We start from the raw sequence: 25,623 nt of genomic DNA on the forward strand, positions 1-25,623 counted from the left end.
TGTATTAATTACCCTTTAAAGGTCTTTCACATGGACTATTTAAAATAAATGCAATTTATTTATTTATTTCAAACGAGGTGCTTCTTTTGAAAGAATTAAGTAATCTTAACAAATTTAAAAACGTTTTTATAAAGAGGTAATTAAAAAGAAGACTAGAATTAAGTCAAGCTGTAAGACATTACCCAGGATCCACCTCGACTATTTTCTTAAGATGAAATTTTTGTTATCCCTAGCCCAGCCTTGGGAAGGATAGTCTCCACAGAAAGTCATAAGACAAAATAACGGCTAGCCAAACAAAAAACTAGATCATTTACAGGATTTTCCCTAAAGCACAGTTTGTCATATTGCAATTACACCTTGCTGACTGTGAAAGCCAGAGTCCTTAATACTGCCACTAGAGGGAAGACGTGTCTTAACACACGGCAATGGCAGTTGGGGAGTGGGTTTTCTTGAGCAATTACCATAACAAAGCTCCCTTGGCTGTGTGTACCTTCTAATTACCCAGTACAATTAAAATGACTTACCTAAAACAAACATGGAAAAAAAAGGCCCTTAAAACAAAAAACCTCAAGACAATGCAAACAAAAAGCTTTAGTGCAATATGCTTGTTACCTGAAATTACATTAAAGCTGAAGATTTTTTTAAACCCATCCATCAGTGCACAAGGGGGAGAAGCACAAAAAGGAGTATGCCACAATGCCCAACACCACAGGGCTGTTCAGCTATGTAAAAGCATTAAAACAAACAAAAACAAAGAGCAAGGCAAACTAGATCTCTTGTTAAAGAAAAGAAGGAGGGGAAAAAAAGAAAAAGAAAATGTGGTATTTAGCCATCTGGTAGCTGCTGGAAAACAAATTGTCCTCAGAAGAGCAGAAATACAGTATGTCTTCTCGCAGTTCACTGGCTTATGAATCAGACTACTTTTCCTACTTTTTTTTTAATACAGGCACGGTAATGTTAGACCTCTGTGCTGCTCCTTTCACTTCCCTCTTGTCCCACTGTGCAGACATAACCATGGCCATCCCAATCAGACCCGGTTGTTCTAACTTGGATGCATTATTCTCATTCTTTCAAGATACATCTTGTTGGGCCCATTGTTCAAAACCCCCCAGGACTTTTTTTTACCCCTAACAGCTACTTGCTGATTTTTAAACCCTTAAATCTTTCATTTTATAAGGCGTATCATTAAGGGAAGATGGCAGCCAAGTGATTTTTCTTTCCATTGACAATTTGTGACATTTTTCCAGCAGCGTGCAAGGTGTTGAAAACCTGGCAGCTGTTACCTCCTGGGATGAAGATCCTTTTTTATCCTCCCTTGACAGTTTAACTCAATGGGTCAGCACCTTTAAAGACTGCAAAGTACCACTGAAGTGGATGGAGGCTTGAATTACTGCTCCCTCCCTAATAAATGTAAACCCTCACTGCAGGTGAAACTCTTAATCTATAGAGGTGCATGGGGGAGGAAAATGTAATGCCCTGAGCCAGATGGTTTTCATCTTGTTTTTTAAAGAAGAAAGGAACAAGCTAACAAGGGGACAGCTACTTTTGTTAGCTTCTTGGCCTCTCTCATGGCTTTGGATCCCCAGGGTTCCAGCCACACAAGAGAAAGAATACAGAAAAACATAAACACTTAAAGAAATATAACTAGGGGGCTGGCAACATGCTGCTTTCAAAGAGCTGGGAGCCCTGTTCAGCGCTTTATTTATCACTGCCCACGTTCTTCGGATGGTAAGTGGACATGGACACAAAGGGCAGGGGGGAGCAGACAACACTTGCAATTTACTCAATTACAGAGGAATGCAGCAATGCGGCGGGGTGACAGATTCCTATTAGCACTAATGCTGAAAGAGCCCAGTGGCCTTTCCGCCACAAGGCAGCATTCCCATTGTAACTTAGACTCCAGCACATCCCGCTTTGGCCAGCTCTGTAACACACACTAGATGTCACAAAGGAATGGAAATTATTTTTTTGTTGTTGTTGTTATTAGAGAATAATAATCAAAAAAAAAAAAAAAAAAGAAAGAATAATCTGGCAAGTAAGGCTAAGGGTGTACTTCTAGCAATTTCAGGGGGCTTTTCAATCAGCAACTCCTTATTACCACGCGTTGTGTAAAAAATGAGGTAACCAGGGTAACTTTATAGACTAGGACTGCCCTGCCTCAGATAGCTCTCCGACACAAGGCACATCTGAAGTGCAGCATCTTCCCCAAAGAGACGGAGGGAGATGAAGGACCCTCTCTTCCTCCACACCATGCAACTTTCCTCATCATTCAAGAAGAGGGCTTCAATCTTGCATGGCAGAAACACTTTTGCAGCGGAGAAATACACACCGAGAGGAGCCCTAAGCAGTGGGATAAAGCTGCCAACTGAAAGTAAACCACTAACAATTGCTACCTCTTGTTTTCCCTTTGCTCTACCTTCTTCAGCCACTTTCTGCTTCTCACGGTTTTCTTGAGTACTGGTTTTAAACTCTTGAGATCAGACTGTGCCTATTTTAACTTTGAAATAGTGCCCAAAGCACGTTTTAGGTGCTACATGTAATTTTAGAAAATTATCTCAAGTCTGTAAGAGTGAATTGAGGTAATATTCTGTGCCAAAACCATAAGAGGGAGAATTCTTGAAAATGCTAAGGGGCTTGTCTGAATGGGGTAACAGACAGGGATTTTTTTCCCCCGGACTTCCATCTGGAAGCTTGCAGAAAGACAGCAGAGTCCAATGTGAGGTTTGCAGGAGGTACACTGTGGCAGCCTTGCTGCTGCCAGCTTTTCCCCACAAGGCACCTTCGCCCACAGATGAACCACAGCAGCAAAAGGCACTTCATTATTGCTGCAGTGAAGAGAAGGGAGGGAGGGTTTTAAACAACCAGCATTGTGCCCGTCTTCTTTAAAAACCAGTAGGGTAATCAAGTTCAGGGCAGCCCTGGACAGCTGCCCTGTGACCTATTCATGTTGACCCCCACTATTCATCACTTTCCTTAGGACTATGAGGGCAAGCTCCTGGGGAGTGACCACCACAATAGACAGATATGAGCCAACAATAATACGGTTCCTGCAAAAAAACCAGATGGCACTGCAATAAATTTACAAATCTGCATTCATGGCTCTGTTAAAAACACCCAGAAGCTAAAAGGCTAGAGGGGCCCCCAGAGAGCTTCCTCTTCCCTGTTTCTAAAGGCCGGCTCTCTCCCCAAGACTATTGAGCTCATGTTCTTCATAAATGAAGGATGGAGACATAGCCCTTAAAATAACAAATGGCTGACCTAATCAATCTAGTGTTTGGGTCTAACACTAAATGATAGGCACTGAAAACTAATTATGTTTTTTGGCAAGGAAGTTGAATTAAAATGGAAACACACAGGTTAAAAATGCACTGAAGCATTTGCGAGTCCCTTTGAAAGGGCAGCACACACACACGCTCACATGCAGGGCTTGAAACAGGAACCTGATTCAATAACTCATGCATTTATTTTTAAAATGAATCAGATTAGTCCCATGTGTGACCTGCCGGTCCATCTGTATGAGCTGGACTTAATGGGCACTCTTCTCACGCTTACTTCAGTTTGAAGTATGAGAGAGATAAATTTAGTTTAATTTTCAACAGATCAAGCTATCCATTTTCCAAATGGACCATCTGGATCAGCCTATTAAAATTAATTTATAACTTTGCAGTGTGAAAATTCGTTTGTTAGCTTAAATAAAGTTGCCAAAAACTTTTGCCACTTGTCATTGTTTTTTTCTGGTCTGTTTTCATACTATGATTTTCAGTTTATCCTTTCAAAATTTAATTTTGTCAGATCAAGCACTCAACAAAAACGGAACGTCTGCATCCATATTCCAAAGTCTGTCATAGCTTAGATCTTTTCACTGTTCCAGCAAACAGTGTCAAGTTCATTGCCTTCTTCAGTTTCCCAGTGCTAATCTCCATGTCTTTTCTCCCTCGCTGCCCTCACATGCACCCAATGGTGCCCGTGCCTTCCACTTCCAGCAATTCAAGGACACTGCCCCACTTGTTGAGACTTCTGAAGACACCCACCTCCATAAACCATTTTAATCAACAGCAAAATGATATTTCTCTTACTAAGAGTTCCACAGCAGTGAGCAATGGGTGTCTTCAGCTCCTGCACACAACTTCAGATGTGTAAGTAAGCATTACACTTAACACCTCCACCTTCTGGTATGTCTGATCCACAAACCCACCTGAGAAAATGTTCTGGCTAAGGCTGCATAACAGCACTGCAAACAAGGCAAGAAAAGGAAGCCCACCTTTACTTAAACTTGTTAGCAGCTGGACATGTCAAGATATAGTACTTACACTGAAGTGGTCTGATGCATCTCATTAATTTTCTAAGACTAATCAAAAAGTACTAAATATGAGGATACATCCACTGGAAAGATCATTTAAATAAACAGACTCCTCTTCTATCCCCATACACTCGACTTCTCTGTGCATGTAGGTCCATGTTCCCCAATAATGAAATATTATTGATTATTATTATTATATTATTATGAATTATTATATAATGAATTATTATTATATTATTATTATTATATTATGAAATATTCCTCCTCCTCACAGGAGGAACAAAAAAAATACGAAACTGTTCACATAATATTTACCAAGTTAGCATCTTTTCAGTAAAATGGAAGGCATTTTTTGTGTATTATTGCTTTGACAGCATTTGCAGGTCACATTTTGTTGGTTCTACAAAGCGTGGATATATGTAAGACATAGCAGTCACTCTGCATCCCTTCCTATAGGAGATCCAGATCTTTCCAGTAAGCATTACTCATTGATTGTGAGTATTTAGGCATGTGGCTAAATGTGTCTGACTTCTGGAATGAGAGCCCCAGAAAACTCCCACTGCTCCTGTCCCTTGCTAATGGAGAGGAGGAACAATCTGAGCTTTCAAAATGCTCAGACAGCTTTATTTCTGTCCATGTAAAGAACCAGAATTCCCTCCATAACAGGCAAAAAATCATTGCCAAACACCTCCTATGATCTAGACAAGAGGGCACTTGCTTTAAGACTAAGACTACATCTTGAATTTATTTACAAAGACTGTTCTCAACACAATGGCAATAGAAGACCCAAGGATTTTGTCCTGCATCTTTCACTGTAAGGACTGGGCACAAAGATGGAGATTGACACGAAGTCTCTACAATACTGCGCAAAACAGCTAACCATCTTCAACATAAACAATGCCTATTGAATTTTTTCCAATATGAAATCTTGGGACACTACAAGTGGTTTTTCAGTTGTATTCCTGGTATCTACTTGATTATGATGAATTGTGGGCCTGAGGGAAAAGACAGCTTTCCTGTGACACGAAGAATACCTCTGCAGATTGAGATATAACAAAATGGAAACCCAGTTCAAGAAATTGTACCTTCCTCATCTGTATAATACAGTTTGCAAATATCTGTTTCCTCAGTCAATAATTACGAGGAAGGACTCTGTGTGATGAGAAGACACACAAAATAAGTAATTCATGATCCTTTTTAATTAACATCTCTTACTATGAATCTTGTTTTGAAGAAGAATCATATACCTCTTCTTGCTGAACCTGATGGCTTGCCATGGATAATATTACTCTAAGATAAACCCCCCCATTTTCTGGCATGCTGGGGACCTTGTTTCCTCTCCTGGGGATACACAGTAGAGACTTAGTAGGTTTGCCCTCTTCCTCCAGCTCTTGCTTGTTGTTGAATGCCAGAAACAGTTTGTTTCAGCTAACATATTTAATCAATTCTGCAAGGTAATCCTTCTCAGCCATAAATGGGACCTCAGCCATTATGTCAGCATATTGCCTCATGTCTAAAATACTTATATGCACTACATCTGTTAGATGGACCTGTCTTAGTCACATGTATGTAGTCCTTCACATGACACCTCCTCCCACAAAATCAAACACTCCTATCAAAATACAAAAAACCCCTCAAACCAACCACACAAACCAAACAGCTCTAAGCACTAGTGCACTGTATCAAAAAGATACGTCTTACTTTACTATGACCCACTTCTGGAAATGGCTGATGTGGGGCAGGATTGTGCCATCTTATTCCTCTGCCTGAGGCTGCTGCTCCTGTGGCTGAGATGCAGAAGGAAATGCAACAACTCCTCAGCTCTTGCAATGTATAGCCTGGGGTATTCACTTAAGTCACATTCACCAATGGTTTCACTGTGATACACCAGGCAGCAACCTCAGGCAGCTAAGGCATGGACATAATTTTGCTTCTGCTGCCTGAAGGTTGCAGTGGGGAGAAAGACCAAAGTGAAAATGGATCAGAAATCACTAAACTGAACTTAAATTTCCCAGAAAGCACATTTCAGCCTCCCTTTGTTGGCCACAGGGATTAAAAAAAGGAATTATTTTGAATTGGTAAGGAATTTGCTTTACTATATATAAAGGACAAAGAAATATTGTTTTAGTAAACCATCCTTTCTCCTTTTTACCCATTAGTAATTTATATGAATGTAAAAGAAACAAGACCAGGTCACTTTTCAGGTTATTAAATTGGATATCATCTCCAAGAAAATTCACCTTCAAGGGCAATAAAAAAGTTTAATTGTTGTACAACATTTTGAGAGTCTTGATCTGAGGCAAAGCAAAATATACTACAAACAAGACAGAAACAATTACAGAAGAAAAGGCTGAAGAGGTCTTGATGAATACCAACTGGAGAAAGGTAAAACTAAAGTCACAGTTGACTGAACATACTGAAGCATAGATTTCTTCAGAGTCATCAAACTCCCCTGAAAGCTAAATCTCTGTGTCTGATTATCCTGGGTACAATGTGACTTGCTCAGACTTCAAAGAAGAAAATAAAAGATTTCCATGAGCACAAGCCAGACTTGAGCTTCCAGAAGCATTTAAGGATTCAAATAGCTAGAAAGTTTTATCACATTTTTAAAGAGACTGATCACATACCTGTCTAAGTGAATTCTTCTCAGGAATGATCTTCCTAGGGGGCTCATCATTATTACAGTCTTCTCTCTCAGAGGAATTCTGTGAAAGAAAGTAAGCTTTAATTCAGTTCTTATCCCTAATATTACCCTGTGAGGAGAAAAGAAACAGAATATTTTTCCTACACAGGCTGTAGCATTTTACATATACACATACTGGAGGCTAACTTGTACTTTTATGCCAAACAGCTTGTTATGGCAGAGAAAGAATTTCTCCTCCTCAACACATCAATGCAATACTGTGCAGGTATCTATTGAAGAAGCTCGTGCTTTAGGGATTTTTTCTGAAACTACCAAGAACAGCCACCTCCAAAAGCTGCAATGGTGGTTGAATCAGCATGGCAACACTGGTGCTCCTGAACGCCCCAGAATAACCATTTAAAAGAGTGGAACCTGTTGAAAACAAAGGTTGTTAATGGGTGCAACTGCTGTCCTCTGTGCCTCTATGTTTTTAATCTGCCTAACAATTACTAATTGCACTGACTGCCTGACTGCCTAAAATAGTAGAGAAATTATGGTGGAGCTAAATTCTTGTAAAAGAGGTTGTCAGGGAATCCTTCCAAAAACACCCCCAAATATTGTGTAGGTAGTGTATGATAATACAGCTGTGTTTTTCTCTCCTGCTGCCTGACTCCACATAGATGTGCCATTTCTAGAAAGACTGATTCTCCAAAATGTAAGCTGCCACCTTCAAAAAAAAAGATGAGTCAGACAAAAGGATGTAGACAAGAAATGTAAGGGCTTTTCCAGCATGAGTTAAAAATACAACCAGGAAACTTTTGTCATGCTACTGTCATGATTAAAACCAAATATTGCTTGGTTTAAAGACAAACTATAGTTGTATCAGGACATGAATAGTCTTGCAAATGTTTGGTTAAAAACTGCTGGATACAGTGGGGAGAATCCTGACCTCACTGCCAAAGTCAGCTACTCTGGAAGACAGCTTTCCTTTGCACAGGTTCAGCCACTGCACTCGTGGAGAAATGACAGCCAGCTTTGGGGGAATCCCACACACACATCTAAAATAAGTTTGATCACCACAGTATTCATAGCCTTAGGCCACATTCCCACACATTCAGTAGTGAACAACTAAACAGGTTTTAAAGAGATGCAGAAAAACTGCCTAGGGAGAGCTCTGCCAGGAAAAGGGTACTTGCAGACAAGCTCAGGACCGCGTCTATTACAGTAGTAGTTTGCATTCTGCTTCTGTCTCCCAAATAACCTGTCCTTTGCTGAGCATGGCTCTTCCTGGCTTCTCACAGAGACAGCTTCCAGCCCAGCACCTCAGGAGACACAAGTGGCACGTGTTGGCAGAGGAGGAGCAGGCTGGGAGAGCAGTGGCAGCGCAGGGCCAGCAGCAGCACGGCAGTGGTTGCGGGAAGCCGAGAGCAGCACGGAGCGTGTGCCCACTGCAGCGCTGCGTGAGCAACGGGACCAAAGGGACAGCCAGGACACAGGGCAGAGACAGAAGCTGCTGAGAAATGGCAGACAACGGGTGGAAGGAGAGGAACCACAACAGTAAAACCACACTTGGGATGTCATAAACTGGTCAGGAGTAAATCAAGGCTTGCAGACCAACTAGTGATTTTGAATTCTTTAAGATATAGAACCTATAAGACACCATGACATTTGGAATGCTGTAACCAGGGTTTTATAATGGCAATCAATCCAAAACAGGCCTGATAAATCACTGTAAGAGGGCAGCTTTTAAAAGTTTTTGTATGAGGTCACAGTCAGGACCAAGTTATTACATTAAATCCTGCTTTGAATGAACTGTGATCATAAAAACATACAAGCTAGAATCGCATATATACAAAAAGGAAGGACAGACATTAAAGCTGCTCTTTTCTGCTCAAGAAATTTAGTTTAATAAGTGGTTCATTCAAGTTAGAATTTTCATTTTTGTGCTTTGGGAAAAAAAAAAAAGATCAAGAGTGAAACCTATAAGAACCTGAGGTGAGTTACTAAAGGAAATGCATTTTGTTGTGGCTGTAGGGTAAAGGGGTTGTTTAGTACTTCTGGATTCATTTTCAACACCCATCCCCTTCCCTACAGTAAGTGTCAGAACAATTCCCCTTCCCAAATAATCTCTCTTTGACAGTGAAATCTCGCCTTTCAAAGCCACTAAGGATCCTCCCTCACAGAAACATCAAAAAGCAGGAACTGCTAGTGAACTGTTAGCCCTTATTTTGAAATTTCTAGTTACTGCAAAGCATCAAGTTATCTACTTTTTCTTTAAGCTGAGCATCTAATTTTAAGAGCAAGCAGAGGACCATTTTGCATTCATTATCTTTATAGGTGGCAAGGCTAAGAGGTTGGCTGAACAAAGACCAGACAAAGACTGCCAAGTGCATATGGTGGTTCACAGCTTGGCGTCTCACCATTCTACAGCACCAACACAGCAGCTCCGATAGCAGACTATTAAAGAGGAGCGCTGCTCATGCACTTTTGTCGGCAAGTAAGTTACGCTTGGTGAAGACAGAATGACTGGAAAGCATTACACTTAAGAAACAGCACAGATGTTTATAACTCCCGCTCATTTCTCAGGAAAAGGAAACCTATCAATCCAGGTGCAGCTACAGGACCCTGCATATTTCAGGACTAACTGTAGCTGCATGGAAGTGAATTTCACTTGACAGGGTAACACTTAGCCATGGCCAAGGGAAGAGCATAACGTAATCGACTGAAACGGTACATCTATATATTTCTCCTTGCTGAACAAGGTGGGAGGAGGGATAAACATGTGCGAGGTCAGAATAAGGTTTGTCTCAGCAGGACTCCAGCAATGCTTTCGGCCACAGGAGAGGCAGACAAAGGGAGGAACCGCTCTGAGCACCCTCTCGTGGTTACTGAAATGCACGTCCCGGGCACAGACCTGGAAAGAAGCATTTGGTATCCAGACGGTAAGTTGGGTGTACTCACTGGGAATATTAAAGATCTGCAGCAACTGTACTTCCTACATAGCAGGGGAACGATGGAATTTGCAAGGGAGAAAGAAGCAAAGAAAACTAGTGCACATGGAAAACCATACAAACTCCCTTCCACCAGGGAAAATTTTTACTTCCCACAGGCAAGCATTCTTGACTAAAGCTGAACTAGCTAAAAGCATTTGTGCTTGCATGCAAGGGTCTCTTCTTTTGAACAAATATAGGCAAGATTAGATCCTGAAGTCTCCAAAGCACACCCTCTTTCCACAGACAGGTAAAATAATTTATTTATTTTTTTTTCCCAAGGTCACATAAGGACAGGGGAAGTACTGAGAAGAGAAGTCAGGAAACCCAAGCTCATAGTTCTTGTAACCTTGAAAATTTGTCTCTAACAGAAGATTCCTGCAAAGGGGCTCTGCCTTCCATAGCTCATTTTTCCTAAAATGGCTACTGGCTGTAACGAGATCCTTTTAAATCTGATTTGCATTTAAAACTTCAGCCTGTAATTAACAGAATATAACTCCATGGCAGGTTGTCTTAAAGACCACTAGAAAATTATTACTATTTAACTCTCCCCATGAAGCCTCCTCCATCACTAAACACAACATGCTACAATGCATACAAAATCCCCAGACTGAAGCATTTGACAGGAGATGACATGCAGTATTTTGTGTACACAGCCCAGCAAAACACTGCTGGGAATGAGATATAATACATGGAGAAATGCACTCCCAGGGACTACCAATTGGGCAGAGCTACCTTTAGTACCGCCTCACTCGTGGTGGAAATCAAACCCCTGCCAGCTGGGGGAGGCTTTCTTTGATGCTGTTCTGCCCTGCACTAATTATAAAAGAGTACAGACACAGCCTTTTTTCCAAGTGTATGGAGGTGGGGGTGGGGGAGAAGCGTGTCTATGTGAAGAGCACAACTATTTTTTATGCTTTCAAATTCTTAATCCTGTTTGGAGCTGTCAGTGGGGGTTAATGGAAGCCTTGGATAGGAGAATTCCAATCTGGTTGGCAGATGGATAGGTTGGTTATAGCTGCATAACTATGTCTTGCCTGCAGGCACAATTCAGAACACTGTTAAAGCAATATAAAGTCTCTGTCAAGCTGAACCATTTGGATCAGTAGCAAGGAGAAATAATAATAAAAAAGGAGTTCATTTCTGGGCCTTGCGTGTTTATGCTAGTATGCAGAAACTGATTAATTGTCATCGTGTGCTGGTCTGCTATACCTCGGATTTCTACTTCTGGAGTAGATTTTGCATGCTAATATAATCATTCTCCCTCTTGAGACATTAGCAAATAATCAAATGAAAAACAGGATCATAATTTACTGAGATTCGGGCAATTCTCTATGCAAATTTGACTTGTTATTGCTGCTGCCTCGTTAATCTGAATGCCTTTGACAAACTCCTTTGATTTATGAACTCATGACAACTCCAATGTGTATATATTTTGCTAGATTGACATTATCATTAAGAGTGGGTGGACTGAGCTCACATGAATGGCTGATTTTATTCGCTGGTGTCTGCTGCTCAACAGCTGAGCATCTCCTTCTCACAAAGCCCCTGAGCGCCAGGCTCTTCCCATCTACCCATCCATTCATCATCTCGATGTTAATTGGCCCAGGCTTTAAGCAAATTTTCAACACGATTTAAAGGCACGATGACACTGATTACTGACCCTCTGCCATACGGTGCCTATTGATTAACCTGACAGAGATGATGAGCTTGAGGGAAACTAGGTGTGTGTGGACCTCGGGGAGGGGAAAAAAATAATATATTGTTTATGCAGGCAAAACACTTGTCTTTATCCCAAAGGCCAGAATTTGTGCTGCACTGGCCCTTAAAACACACTATTGCTTTAAACACCTGCATCCAATACAAAAAATGCTTGCTTGCTTGCTGTGGAAAAATGATTACAAATTTGATGTCATGTGCAGTCTGTATTTTAATCGAGTTCCCTGATAAATAGACCCCCTCAAGCCAATCAAGTCTCGCTCCAGCCATTGCGTGCGTATACATCAGTTCGAACAGAAGCCTGGGTGTGCAGAGTGTGCTTTTAGTGATATCAGCAGATCCAACTGCATGTAGGAAATCTACTTGGGTATTTTAGGTCTCTAAGCAAATAATACAGTGGGAACACAGTGTGCAAACAGAGTAGAGTAAATGTTGCAAGGGCAAACTGGATGCCAGACATAGCTGTCTCAGTATTTCTGCTGCCACATTAAAATAGATGCTTTAGCACACACCAGTGAAATAGTGCATTTTTCCTTTTCCAGTGCAAACTGTTGATATGACCTGACCCTCAAGCTCCTAAGTGCATTGAATGAACACAGCATTTTATCAGAAATTGAAAATAAGTTACATCCTTTTTCATGTTCCTGGAAGTGTCCCTGTGCTGCACTTGGTCCTCCTCACCAAGGACAGAAGGGTACTCTCTCAGTCAAGAGGGAGCCACTGAATAAAGAGGTACATCAGCATTCTGTATGCAGACTGGTGCTGTATGAAAGTAAAAGGAGGCAGAAGGCCTGTTTAACCCCTGCCCAGCCCCGGGTTAAGTCTGTCAATCAGGGCACACTGTTCTTCTCTCCCAATTCAAGCCAGGAGCCTGCCAGAAGTCAGGATGTTCCTCTTGTTTAGAAGGAGGGAATTTGGGAGAATGAGGGTGTTGCTCCAAGATGTTGCAAAGTTAGTTGTCTTGCAGAAAACAGGACAAAGCATCATCAGGTAAAGGTATGGAGAAATTAGCTGTAATTGCCTAATGCCAATGTCAGCCAGAGAGGACTGAAAAGAGAGAGCTATGTGTGGAAATAAGTGCCAGTCTAAGACCAGAGGCACATAGAAGCCTTATGTTCCCTTTCCAATAACCTCTGTAAGTGATAGATGAGTCCAAGTCCATTGTTATCGTTAAGGGACTGTCAGCATCCTCATTTTATAAATGCTGTCTGTCAGTTTATAAATATCTCAGCCATTTCAAACAGTGCTAGGATGAATCCTGGCATAGCCAGTGTCAGCCTGAAGCAGTATTACTGTTAAAAAAAAAAAGTGTCTAAGATATACTAAAAACATGTAAGGATAGCTTCTCCTTTTTCTCCTATCATGAGGTCCAAAACATCCCAATTCACACTTATTTGGCTGGTCACTACAATATATAAAACCAGTCCTTAGGATTGGTAATGCTCTTTGAGAAGAACAAGTATGAAAGCTACAAGTTTGAAGGCAATTCTCTGCTGTTCAGTAGATAAAACAAAAATGACAGCTATAACACACAGGGAGATCCACAGCAATGAAAATGCAGAGATAAGTATCAGACCCTATTCCTCCTCGGCATTTGCTGCTCTGAACATTCACCGAGATTAGATCCTTTTAGAGAACACCATAAATTGCAACGTGTAGGCACAAGGGGGTGACTTCAGCCTGGAATGAAGGCACAGACAAGTTTCCCAGCTCTTACAAGTTTAAAGTTAAATGGTACTTTTGCAAGGGGTTTTGGCTGAGTATTAGAATGATGGGAGGGCAGAGAATCTGCAGCTTGCCTTGCACTGACTGATAACAGAAAAAGAAAAGGAATAAACTAAAAGGCCTTCCAGTTCAGTGTCTGCTTTACAGACTGGCATGCACATGTCTATTCTGTTTCTTATATCTATTAGCTTGTTAGCTGCATAGAAGCATGGTGCTTTTTTATCCTCCAATACATTTATAAATGCCCTGTGATGGGGGTGAAGACTTCACCCCCCACCTGGAACATTTACAAGTTGAAATTCATGCCCAAGCAGCTCAGGTACCTACTAAAACGTAAATTCTTAAAACTGAATCTCTCACAGCAGTGAAAATGGGAAGTACAACACTATACCTCTGACCAGACACATACATTCATGTTCACACAAGTCCCAATTTGGTCTGCCTCCATGTTAACACTGATGATGATAACAAAAGTTTCAACAACCAGGGCAAGATTCTGCTTTTCACATCTGTAGAATGGATCCTCATGGTTTTCCTAATTTTTCATTCATATTAATAATTGGAAAAGTATAAATTTTCCAAGTAACGAGACTTGATAACAGAATTTCATAACATACAGAAAAGCTTCTTATGATGTTCTTTAACTTAGTAATTACTTGTTGGCTATAAAGGGTAATTTAATGGTGTGGGAAGTCCGCATTACTAGAACAGTAAATTCAGTTTAACATTAAAACACCAGAACCCAGCACAAATATCAATGATCTGATGAACAGATGCATTTTGAACAGCAAAAATCTAGTTGTAGCTAACAAAAAAATCATCACCACCACCACCTCCCTCCAAAATACAGATGCTAGGAACAAGTCATTTAGGGGAATTTTAAAAAGCTGGTTTCATTTCACCCATATTTTTCAACAGAGAGAGAGAGAGAAAGAGAGAGAGAGAGAGAGAGAGAGAGAGAGAGAATAGCTAATGAGAACAGGCTTTCCATGTTTCCCAGGAAGCAGCCCTGCTTAACAGTTCTATTCTGTGAATTTAAGAGAGTCAGCAGTGGCAAATTTGTTTTTAATATTCAATCTTTCAAGCTTTGCAAGCTAGTTGGCCAATGGCTCTTTCTATTCCAATGTTTGTTGGTCCCTTATTTACACACACATTACATCCGGAGAGCCTTTGAATATAATTTCACGTGGATTAAGGGAAGAACATTTGCTTCTGCTAATCAGGACATCTGGTTATTTTTGTAACTCACAGACATCTGCATTAGGCAGTTTGACTTCCCCATTCCTCATTACAAGGTTAGAGCTTAAGAAGCCTCAAGGACCTCTAGTTGAATTTTATTATTTGCATTTCTTCACAGCCAGGTCTGTTTTGGAATTTTCTTTCCTAAATAGCACAAATTGATCAGCACCTTCACAGGTATGCACATGTTTTTATAGGTAGCACTTTCTATGCATTATTTTATAGTGTACATCTTGTACTCCAAAATTTTATGTAGTTCAAAGCCATCTACATCTTTTTAAGGAACAGAAAGCACACATTCCCAAAAAAGCATGGTAGAAAACATCCAATTAACCTTACAACACACATAATATGTATATACTTTCAAATATTCAACCAGATCACTTATGTAAGACTGGTGTCAGGACTTGTTCTGAATATCATTATCTCTATGCTTTAGTTTGCTTCTTCCTACTAATTTACCCTTATACATCTGCTCCTCACATTGAACAAAACAATATTCTTCCCTTTCTATTCTTCAGGGCAACATTAGTAATTTCTCCCATCTTTTAAATTCATGTTAAATTCCTTTATAACAGTTTCAGCTGGGGTTAAATTTTTCTGCCAGACTGCTGAATTGTGCCACACATACTTCAGGAAGAAGGATTTTGCATGCAACAGAAGCCTTTTAGAAAAGAACTGAATCAATCCGGGCATGGCTCTCTCTTCTTTGTTGCTTTCATTTTGCTACATTCCTTCCACAAAAATTCATTTTCAACACTCATCCCAGAGTGTAAAAGTACTAAAGTTTGAAATTATACACTCTTATTCACAGTTCACAGCATTCTTCCCTCCCATGCTCATGAATTGTAGGCTTTTATCAGTGATTTTGTATGCTGGAATAAGATGTTTTCTTGATTTCTTTCCCCTACATGTAGGATGGGGGGGACAGCACAAAGTCAGCTTTTACAGGCTTAGAATATAAGCCAAAATTCAAAATACATGCCAAAAGCATACTTCTTGTACTAACCGCAGTTAGCAAGAGCCACTGGATCCAGGGAGAGTTTTAAAAAACTTTTTATTCATTAAAATCCTCTAGACACAGCTTAACTTTCTTTGTACAATATTTATTACAGCTTCATCTGCATAGGAGCTGCAAGTGCTCTTAGAAACCAGTTGTAGAAGTGTCTAGTTTTGCTGCAGATTTCATGTCCTTGATGCCCAAAAGACAGGCTGGAAATAAACCCCCATAGACTGATGTCTATAGAGCAGGTATTTGTTTATTGCAGTGCTGATGGTGAGGGGGATATCTCACCTAATTCACCCACCTCTGTCCAATGCTGTGCTACACTTACACAATGAGTACTGCTTCATGTCACTGTGTCACTCCAACATCATCACACAGGTGCCAGAACTGATTTACATTGTATGAGCTCATGGTTATCAGACAGTTCTGCTGCACTGCGCTTGCGCCACCCGACTCAGGCAGTTCGGGAGCCTTTGATGAAGGCTTCCATGGTCTTCTTCACATCTGAACTTTTCAACTTTGTCTTTGGAACAAGCGCGGTTACAACGTTCCTTGGTCTGTCTGGTCTCAACCAGCCTAAATTCTTTGTTTTGTGGCTAACTGGCTTTGTACTTGCCAATTTTTCATTAGTACTACACTTATCTGTCTCTAAAGCTATCCACCTGGCAAGGTTTTTTCTTCTTTTTTGTCTATTCAGCATTAAGCAACTAGTTAACCATATACTAGCCATTACATTGTATAAAAAGTTATTTATATCAGGTTATATAGGTAAAAGTTATAATTCAGATTATATGGGTATAAAAAGCTATGATTCAGATTATATAGGTATCAGGTTATATAGATATATAAAAAGTCATGATTTAGGTTATATTGCTATCAGGTTATATAGATATATCAGGTTATATTGATATCTTGCAACTCAAGCTACATAAGCACCTTGTAACTTTGATCTAAGTTATACAGGAATCATCCTTCTTCAAGCACTATTTTCTAACTTTTAAAGCTATTTCTCTCGAAGAACTAATGCCATCTCACTGGCCTGACTATAAAACCCCCTCCCCTCTCATTCCTGGTCACCACCTACACTTATTATTATAATTTTCCCTTTCCAAAGCCTCTCATTCTGAGCTTTCCTGTCAAATGGACAAAATACCTGCACTTGTCATCACATCCCTCCCTCAGAGCCTGTGGTATTCTCACTCCCAAACACCTAAATCAACCACACAATCCTCATCTCACAGTACTGTTTTATGCTTTACTTGTTGTTTTTTCCTTCTTTATTTTTATTGCAGGAAGGGGGAAAATGAGATACAAAACAAAAACCTGAAGCACAAGTTATCCAAAGTAAAAATGGCAGCACAGGGGAACAAAACTTGTTAACTTTTTAGGCACAATTCCTCCCCTAAAGCAGCTCACTTGTTAAGAAATGGGGATTCAGAGACGTCACTGCAGTGTCAGACTGATGGGAATTCACAGCACACTGTCCACACCACCGAATGTGGAGGCACCCAGATCTTTGTCTTAGGCACTGTGAGCCAGGTGACCCTGCAGCCAAAGCTACTTGGTTCTCAATCTGGAACACGTTCAAAGTACCTATGGAGTCACCATGGAGCAGTGTGGATGACACAGCTCCACCTCCCCAATGTGCCTCACAGTAGTAATTAGTCCATACAGTCAGGCTTCGGTGCTTTTTCAAGCTTCCAGAGCTACATTTATCACAAGAAGCATCAATCACACCACTGGACTATGAGGCAAATTTAGTTAGCTTCCAATACAGGGTGTGTTTACCTCCATACAATGCTGTTGAAAAACCTCACTGCAGATATGAAAAAAAAGTGTGATTGCTCAATCAATTAAGCAAAAAAAATTATAATCTTCTAATAAAAGAATTGAAAGTTACAGATTAGGCACTGCACATTATAATGTTTGGCTAGCAAGCACTGCAGCCTTTGAACAGCTGCCACCCAAGAAACAAACCCTTGGGTTCTCCTGACTTGGCTAGAGCAAATTTAACTTGGCAACACAACAGCCCCTCCTGCAATATTTAAATTTAACAACTCACTACTAGGTTCTACCACTGTAAAATAATTCCAACTCTACAACACCATTTTCTTTAACTAGGAGTTATAAAGTATTATTTTAAATTTCATTGCACTGGGTAAGAAAAAAGAGTTGGACATGCTTTGGAGACCATCAAATAGGGTGAGTAGCCAAGCAATCGAAGAAGGAAAGATAAAGATGTACATAGGTTCTCACCTTCAGATACCTTGGGGCTGGCAAACATTTTGTTCCTATAGGAAATGACACAGCTCTAGACCACCACCTATTCGAGATCCAGTAGTTGCAGCTTTTTTACTACAACATGAATGGCTTATTAAACCTACAGCATATCTGTTTTATTTAACTTCTTGGTGGAAAGGGGCCAGGAAAACAAAATGTACTTAAATGCTGAATTTTTTTTCCAGGCTGAATGCCTTTCATCCAGTAAGACATTCAAAGCAGTGACCCAGCAAATGGATTGAAAAAGCAATCTTCCGTCTCAGTGCCACATTATCATTCCTATTCAGTATTCTCGGTGAGATATCTCAATCAGCTGGATGTGTGTGTAAGTGACAGCGCAGCCCATTGCTGGGTTAATTAAACATTTGACTTTAACACCCTCCCCATCATTAAGCAAATAAAAACAGATAATTCAAACTGCACTTCATCCACGGGGTACACAACATACATGTCAAAATTAAGAGAGTCCAAGGCCCTTGGGGAGTTCTACTCGGGGAGGTAATCAGTTTAAATCTTATCTGGTTTATCAATTATTCTATTGATTAAAGCAGGGTGATTATACAAAACTCCCTCTTGCCACATGGGATACATGTAAGCAGAGCAGGACAACACACACAGGCTCAAAAACGATTTAAAGAAAATACAGACAGATGAATAACAGTCTATTAGTATAAGCCAGCAATCCATAGCGGGAAAACCTGATACTACTTCAAATCTAGTGAATTAAGTCCTTCCAAATTAGAGTACCAATGCTTTTAGCTCATCTGCTCTAAAATCATCTGTATGTTGAAAGGACCCCATTTCTTAATTTTAAAAAGGTAATTTTTTTTGCCTGAAATATGTTTTATTGATACAGTCCCAGAACATAATAAAGATAGCAAATACCAGTAATTCCAGACTTTTAAAAGGCATCATTCTTATCTACCAGTGACTCTGAAAAAGTAGATGGAGAGGGCATTCTTCGTATTTTCACTCTCCCACATACATACATGGCATAGCCAAAAGTAGAACATTATATTTTAATGATTTAAGTGTGACAGATCAACTCAGACAAAAAAATAATGTCCTGTGGAGTTGTGGAGTTTTTTTGCTTTTGCATCCCTCCAAAGTGAGATATTAGCAGTTGTGGGAGCTGCCACTGCCATGTATTTCTTATTTTCAAAAAGCCCTCACAGAAAATCCCACCACAGCGGTCCTTATCACAACTCTCTTGCATACAGATGCACTACACAAAGCAATTCCAGTTCCTTCTCATTTTTTGTTTCCAACTGAAGACCTTTTTCTTTTTATGTGTCTATTTGTGTCCTGAGTTTATAATCACAGTCCCACCTCCATTATCTTTCAGTAATATTATGTTTCAAGTTTCATCTTATCCTAAACTGGACCGTACAAGACCTTGCCCCACACATACAAAACAGGAACCTTTTAAAAACAAAACACTTGCAGGCTACTGCAAACAACAACTGGAATTTATTTCCAAAAGTTCCCTCAAAGCAATAATTAGCAGCAAAAGAAAGCTCAGCTTTAAACCAGGGTCATTTTTTTTTCCCTATAGTATCTCCCACGATCTGCTTCATAATGGTCATACTGGTAGCACAAATTAGTCATCTAATCACATCTCAGCTCTTAACCAGGACACAGGGTATGAACCACAGCAGTCAAAACACTGACAAGCCAAAGAGCCCCAACACCTCACCAGCCAATGTTGCTGGAGTTGCAGTCACAGGAATTTTCAGCAACAAGGACAGCTAAAAAGCAGGCCTGAGGTGTGTTCTTGCCCTTCACCTTCAGGAGGGGATTATGTGCTGCTCCACATTGGCATTGTGTGTGCATCCAACCATACTTCAGCCTCCTCTTTGTAGATCTCTTTTCCTCTTTGGAAGCAAACTAGAAGCCTACATTAGCATGCTGCATTTTGCTCTCACCACTAGAAATACTGAGGGTGCTATTTGTAATTGTATTCTTTTAAGAGGTTTGTTCTCTGCAGCTGTTTTCTGCTTGCAGTGTATTTTGTGTAATCAGCACATCATCATAAATACATTGGCTGTTCCCCTGAGGGAAGCTGTCACTGTTTAATTTACAGAACAACCTGGCCAATGTGAATTCTAACACTACAGCACTATGGCAAGAAGTTACCACACTCGGAAAAACAGGTTTCTATGAATTTTTATATCAAGAGCTGGTCCCAGGACAATTTAGTTTCTAGAAATAGATTGATTTTAAAAGCACTCTATACACTGGATGGAATAGATTCTTTCCCATTTACAGCCTCTTAAGGCAGCACCAAATTCACTCTCACATTATTTTAAAGGTGACAATCTTACCACGACCATCTTCACGTCTGACTTATCAAAAGAAGGCACTGGATATAAGTGTGTTATCCTACACACTAATTTTGTGTGTGTGTGTTTGGATTTTTTTAATGAACAACCACCACAACATCAACGTGTTAAGTCTGTCTTCATTTGCACAAGAGAATGTACTGTGTGGCAAGGTCAAATGTTATTACCTACATCAAAGGGTTGCTGCACAGTTTATTACTCTGAAGATGTGATAGAAGAGCAAGAAAGAAAGAGTAGAAGTGTATGCAGCTTTATTGGCTGAATGAAGAGTTGCTTCCTTTGTTCGCTGGATATATGGTTGTATTTTGAGGGAATAAATCACAGGGATTTTTTGTAGAAGGTAGGCAAAAAGCGATGGTTGATCTTGCTATACACAGACACAATTTAGAAAATTCTACAATGGTACCAAATTATATTGGTAACCATTTAAGAACTAGACATGAGCACTAAATAAATATTTGGGTACGATCAATGAGTTACTTGGCTATTTCATTCACAATGGCTACTAGAAGCAACCTGATTACTTAGAAAGGGACCCAAGAAGACTGACAACCTGATTTTTTTTATACTTATACACACACATACACATATATTTAGATAAGGAAATATATAAGTAAAATGCTAGAGAGAAACAACTATAAACATAAATAAAATCTGAAAAACAGAACTTGCAAAGTATAAACTTCTTTGGGAATTCTCCTCAAAAAGCAACAAAAACATGTTTCATCTATTTAACAAAAAACCTGTATTTTATTTCGGGGGGCAGCTGGTTGTTAAATAACTTTAGTAGCAATTTTGCCAGTTCTTAGTGGTAATTAGATGCCCCTGTTTGACATCACCAGACACAGGACAAGTATACAAACATCACAAAAAAGAATCATGCATATCACAGAATATTGGTTACGTATTTTCACAAGGAGAGTTTAATTTTACTTAGTTTGCAGAGTATTCTAGCAAATTATTTTTATTTCAAATCTAACAAAACATAAGAAACCATTAAAGCAAAACAAATACCATCTTGTCTCTGATATGATTTATGTTTATGAGAATGACCTACCAAACACAGAAAAAAATGAGTGAAAATAGCTGAGATTTTATGGAAAAGTAAGTCATCTGGTTATCTGTAGAGGAAAGAATAAAGGAAAGAGAATATCTTAGTATTTTTACATACTATGTAAGTAAGAGCCAACAGAAAGCAGAGGAAATAAGATGAAATCTATCTGACATAGTGTAGCAAAATACTTCTTCAAGCTATGAATTTTATGATTTAGCAAGTGCATTTCTACTGAGAGTGTTTGGGTTGATTCTCTGAAATTTTGCATGTGTTCACCTTATTTCAGAGAAGAAATATTTCATTTTCTTCTCCTTATACAGAATTATTCAGAACTATCTGCTTATTTCCTAAGAGCGACTGAATTGTAACATTGCTTAAATTTAGATGCAGGTAAGAAAGTATTTCATTACTTCTCCAAATTTGTCGTAAAATTCTGTATTTGTATTTTTAAATTAAAATCATTGGTGTTATCTTTTTTCCAGTTGTGCACAAATAGGTACAACTTGATCTTGTGCCACTGGCTCCCTCCGAAGTCCTCCCAGTCACCAAATCCAAAGCGATAATGGGAAGATTTACAGGGACTAGGCTGGATCTGAACGCACTGCACCACCTGTGACTGGTGCGAGGGGCTTGGAGCGGGATACCCTCAGAGCCTCTTTTCTCCACAGAAAGGGACAAAGATGTAGGCTTTGGGGCAGCACGGAAGGGTCGCTGCAACGTTATTTAAGTGCCAAAGCCCGGCGCCCGGCGAGCCCCGGGGCTGCAGTTCCGGGCGCGGCCGGGGGAGCGCAGCACAGTCCGCGCCATGGCCCGGCCCCCGCCCCGCGCCGCGCCCGCGCCCGGCGCGCACACGCACAGCCGCCTTCTAATTCAATTAGCGCAGCCTGCAACTCCAGAAAAGAGTAATTCAATTAGTGCATTGTGGAGCTCCACAATACCTCCAAGCAGATGTTCGCAATCCTGAGGAACCGGAGCTAGCTTTAAAGATACCTGTATGCCTCCAACGCGGCGCTGCATATGCCGTTTGTCACTACGGCTTTACACACCTTCCTGACTCCTAACGAGGGAGGAAGAAAAACTCGGATGAGTTTTGTTTCATTTTTTAAACGCAAAAGTCAAACTGGTGATGGTGTGCTAGAAACCTTGCCCTCACCTTAGCGGGACAAGCACATTAGTAGTAACCGGACCATCACTACAGAGGCTGAAGGAGGGGGAGGCCTTGTAGCTACAATGCAGTTTAAATTAATCATTGTGCTGGAAACACTGAGATGGTATTTCTCAGTGAGAGATACTGTCACACTTCTTGATACTCAGATTAAAGAGCTAATAAAAGCACATGGAACTTCTGAGGATCAATATGGGTGCAGAACAAATGCCGATTTCTGTTACTAAATGTAATTACTCAATGTAATTAGAAATTAGTGATGTGCCACAAAAAACAACCAAACCCATCCCACTGATCCACAAAGAAAGATTTCTTTCTAGTCCCCTTCAGTTCTTTGCCACCTGAAACGAGGAAAATATCTCTTGCTGTTGCTACTACCCATGAGCTAAGATCTTGCAGCATACCCTGGGCAACTGCCTGAGTTTGGTGGGCTCCCCAGCATCACCCAGCCTCTGCACAGCTGACACCACCAGTCAGACATCACCAGATTTAAAGAGGGATAAGTCCTAAATATGTTTAAGAAAGCTCTTCTGTAGTCACTGGGCACTTTATTTAAGATATCTCCAGCTAGGCTAACCACCGTGGTCTTCCTACAGTGAAGCTCCCAAAAGTCTGAGCTACAAATGGGACTGGAGACAAACACAAAAATGCGACTTGGCTTCATTTCTGCTCCTTCTTTTATTGTCTCTCGTGCCTTTATAATTGCTCCTGCCAGGTGGTAAAATGAGGAAAAACAGAAAAGACTGCTGCTGAACACCTCCAACAAGAAACTTTGCTGAAAAAAACAGGTGTCACATTGTGGCAGTTCAATATTTCATAGCCAATACAAGGAATGTGCAACAGCACTGCAACTTTAAATCTTTGCCTCCTGTGTCAGTCTATCTCCTCTCATTGTAATGCCAAAGGGAACAGCAATCAGAGTGGAGATGTTCAACGTGATAGAGGTCAGGACACCAGTGGATCAACGTACCAGAAACACGACCTTGTTTATTTTTTTCCCCAGTATTATTGTTTACAGGGTGCTTTGCTCATGTACCTTGTGGTTCTTAGCTAAAAGATGAAATTACAGCCCAGGATGAAGCGCTCAGGCACACATCCAATTTGTGTTTCCATCTCAGAAAACAAAAAGCTTCTGAGGCCCTCAGGCTGCCATTCAAACTTGGAGAGGCTGACATTTTTAACAGCATGAACCAGAGACTGGCAGAGGAATGATCTAATGCATTTCTGACTTGTCAATCAAAGATCTCACCTCTGCTGTCTTGTAAACAGTTGGGGGCCACCTAACTACATTCACAACCAGGGCAGAGCCTGCTGCCAGCCAGGGGGGTGCTGGAGCCACATGCTCTGGCTATTAGTCACCAAAATTAGGATTCTGCTTTAGAGGTGCACTGTAAACAGCCCCCGGGCAGGCTTCACCGGCAGAGCGAGAGGGGTGAATACAAAGCAGGCTTAGTGTCTCCATGCTGATGGAGTCTGTGACTGGACACCCCATATCTTTCCCAATTAGAGACAGAACTAGGCACACCAGCAAACACTGACTCCAAAGCCAAACAATTTCCTTCAAATGTATTTCTCACAAACACATTTCTGAGCATGCAGTTTGCCCACCCCAAGACTCTAGCTCTAACCTCCTGTACAACCAGAAATGATGTACTACTGCTCACATTTACACTGTATTTCCAGCAATAAAACGTCAACTTCTAACACTGAAGTGCATGAACAGGCTGAAGGAAATTTAGAGACACAACTGTTTCTACCAATACACTGACAATGCTTCTTTGACAAATATTCTGCTTTGTAACACAAAAATATAAACATTAGGGGAAAAAAAGTAAAAGTAATTTGAAGAATAAGTTCATGCCTGTCTCACAGGGACAAGACTTCCATCACTGCATACCTTTAACATCTTTTGCATGTTCACCTTTCTGCAAAAGTAATCTCAGTCCACAGAGGTCACATTCATACTGCACAGCTCAAGGGCACTCCAATTTGCCTAGCACAGTACACCCATGCTGTCTTGCCCAGGACAGAGCTTTTAGACCAGACTGAGGAAGTCTCACATGCATCTTACTTCTGCAAAGCCAAGCAGAAGCTCATCCCCTTCACCTGACAAACACTGAGGTATAGTTCTTTATGGCCAAGATCTTCAGGTAAAACAAAATGCAAATTTCTGACATTTTGTAGAGACATTTCTGTATTCAACAAGATGTTGCTACCTCCACCACAAAAGTTAATCCTCCCCTTTGACTACTAGAGCCTGTTACAGAAATAAAAGTTTCAGATTTGGCAAAATAAAGCTGACAAGACAACTCTCTTCTTTTCCACCTGTGTCTAGGCTCCAGACAAAGGTAGTAAAAGCATGACTCTTGTCCCAGGAAGTTTACAATCTAAACAGGAGCTGGTATTTGTGTTGGCTGTGAATTAGGTGTAAAGGAAGAGGTGGACTGCTTTCTGCTATTCTGGTGATACATAAAGTCTTTGGCAAGACTTTCAAATTCCTCTTCAAGCCTCTTCATTTATACAATAGCCTACAGAAATTAATTCAAGAAAATACTTTGGTCTTCTGCAAACCTGGAAGGATTAATACAATCATTCCCTTGGCATACTTGATGGATGTAATTGTAAATTTGAATTTTCAAAGAGCTTCAACTATGAAAAGCAACATAAATAGAGCCTTGTGAGCATGCATGGAAAAATATTTTAACAGGTAATTATCTTTACATGGAAAATGTCATGAAAACAGACACCTGTTGGCACATCTGGAAACTTCCAAAGCACAAATTTCTAAGAAAAAAAGAGCATATTCTGCATAATTTATTTTTTATTATTAGGAGAATCTACATGCAACGTAATTTTCAGTTGCTTTGAAGATTAACAGTACCATAAAATCTGGCATCCAACTCACTGAAAATTGAATAGCTGGCCTTTTTCTCTTGTTAAAATACCCTCTTTGACTTGACCACTTCCCACAGTGCCTTAGAGGAGTTCATGCTCCAATCTGCTGCCATCTTCCACCATGATTGCTATGAAATTCAGTTACACAGTAGGCTATCAGTTGCAAAGTCCTTTGAGATAAAAGATGTAAAAAAGAACTGTTTCATAGCTCCTTATTCCCCTATTCATGGGTTTAGCCTTAAAGCCTTTCCCACTGCAGGATGATTGCCTAAAAACAGGGCTGAG

The 25,623-nt window shown here is 40.3% G+C and overlaps 1 protein-coding gene across 3 annotated transcripts in view; it reads right to left on the reverse strand.

Annotated features, from left to right (window-relative positions):
* BTRC (beta-transducin repeat containing E3 ubiquitin protein ligase) overlaps positions 1–25,623 on the reverse strand; it is a 115,664-nt gene that overhangs the window by 60,184 nt on the left and 29,857 nt on the right. For all 3 annotated transcript variants that reach the window (XM_066554403.1, XM_066554402.1, XM_066554400.1), the window contains one exon: positions 6,928–7,005. In XM_066554403.1, coding sequence (XP_066410500.1) covers positions 6,928–7,005 — 78 coding nt within the window. The remainder of the gene's footprint in view (positions 1–6,927; positions 7,006–25,623) is intronic.

The sequence above is a fragment of the Molothrus aeneus genome, chromosome 8 (assembly GCF_037042795.1).
Source record: "Molothrus aeneus isolate 106 chromosome 8, BPBGC_Maene_1.0, whole genome shotgun sequence".
Classification (NCBI taxonomy): Eukaryota; Metazoa; Chordata; class Aves; order Passeriformes; family Icteridae; genus Molothrus; species Molothrus aeneus.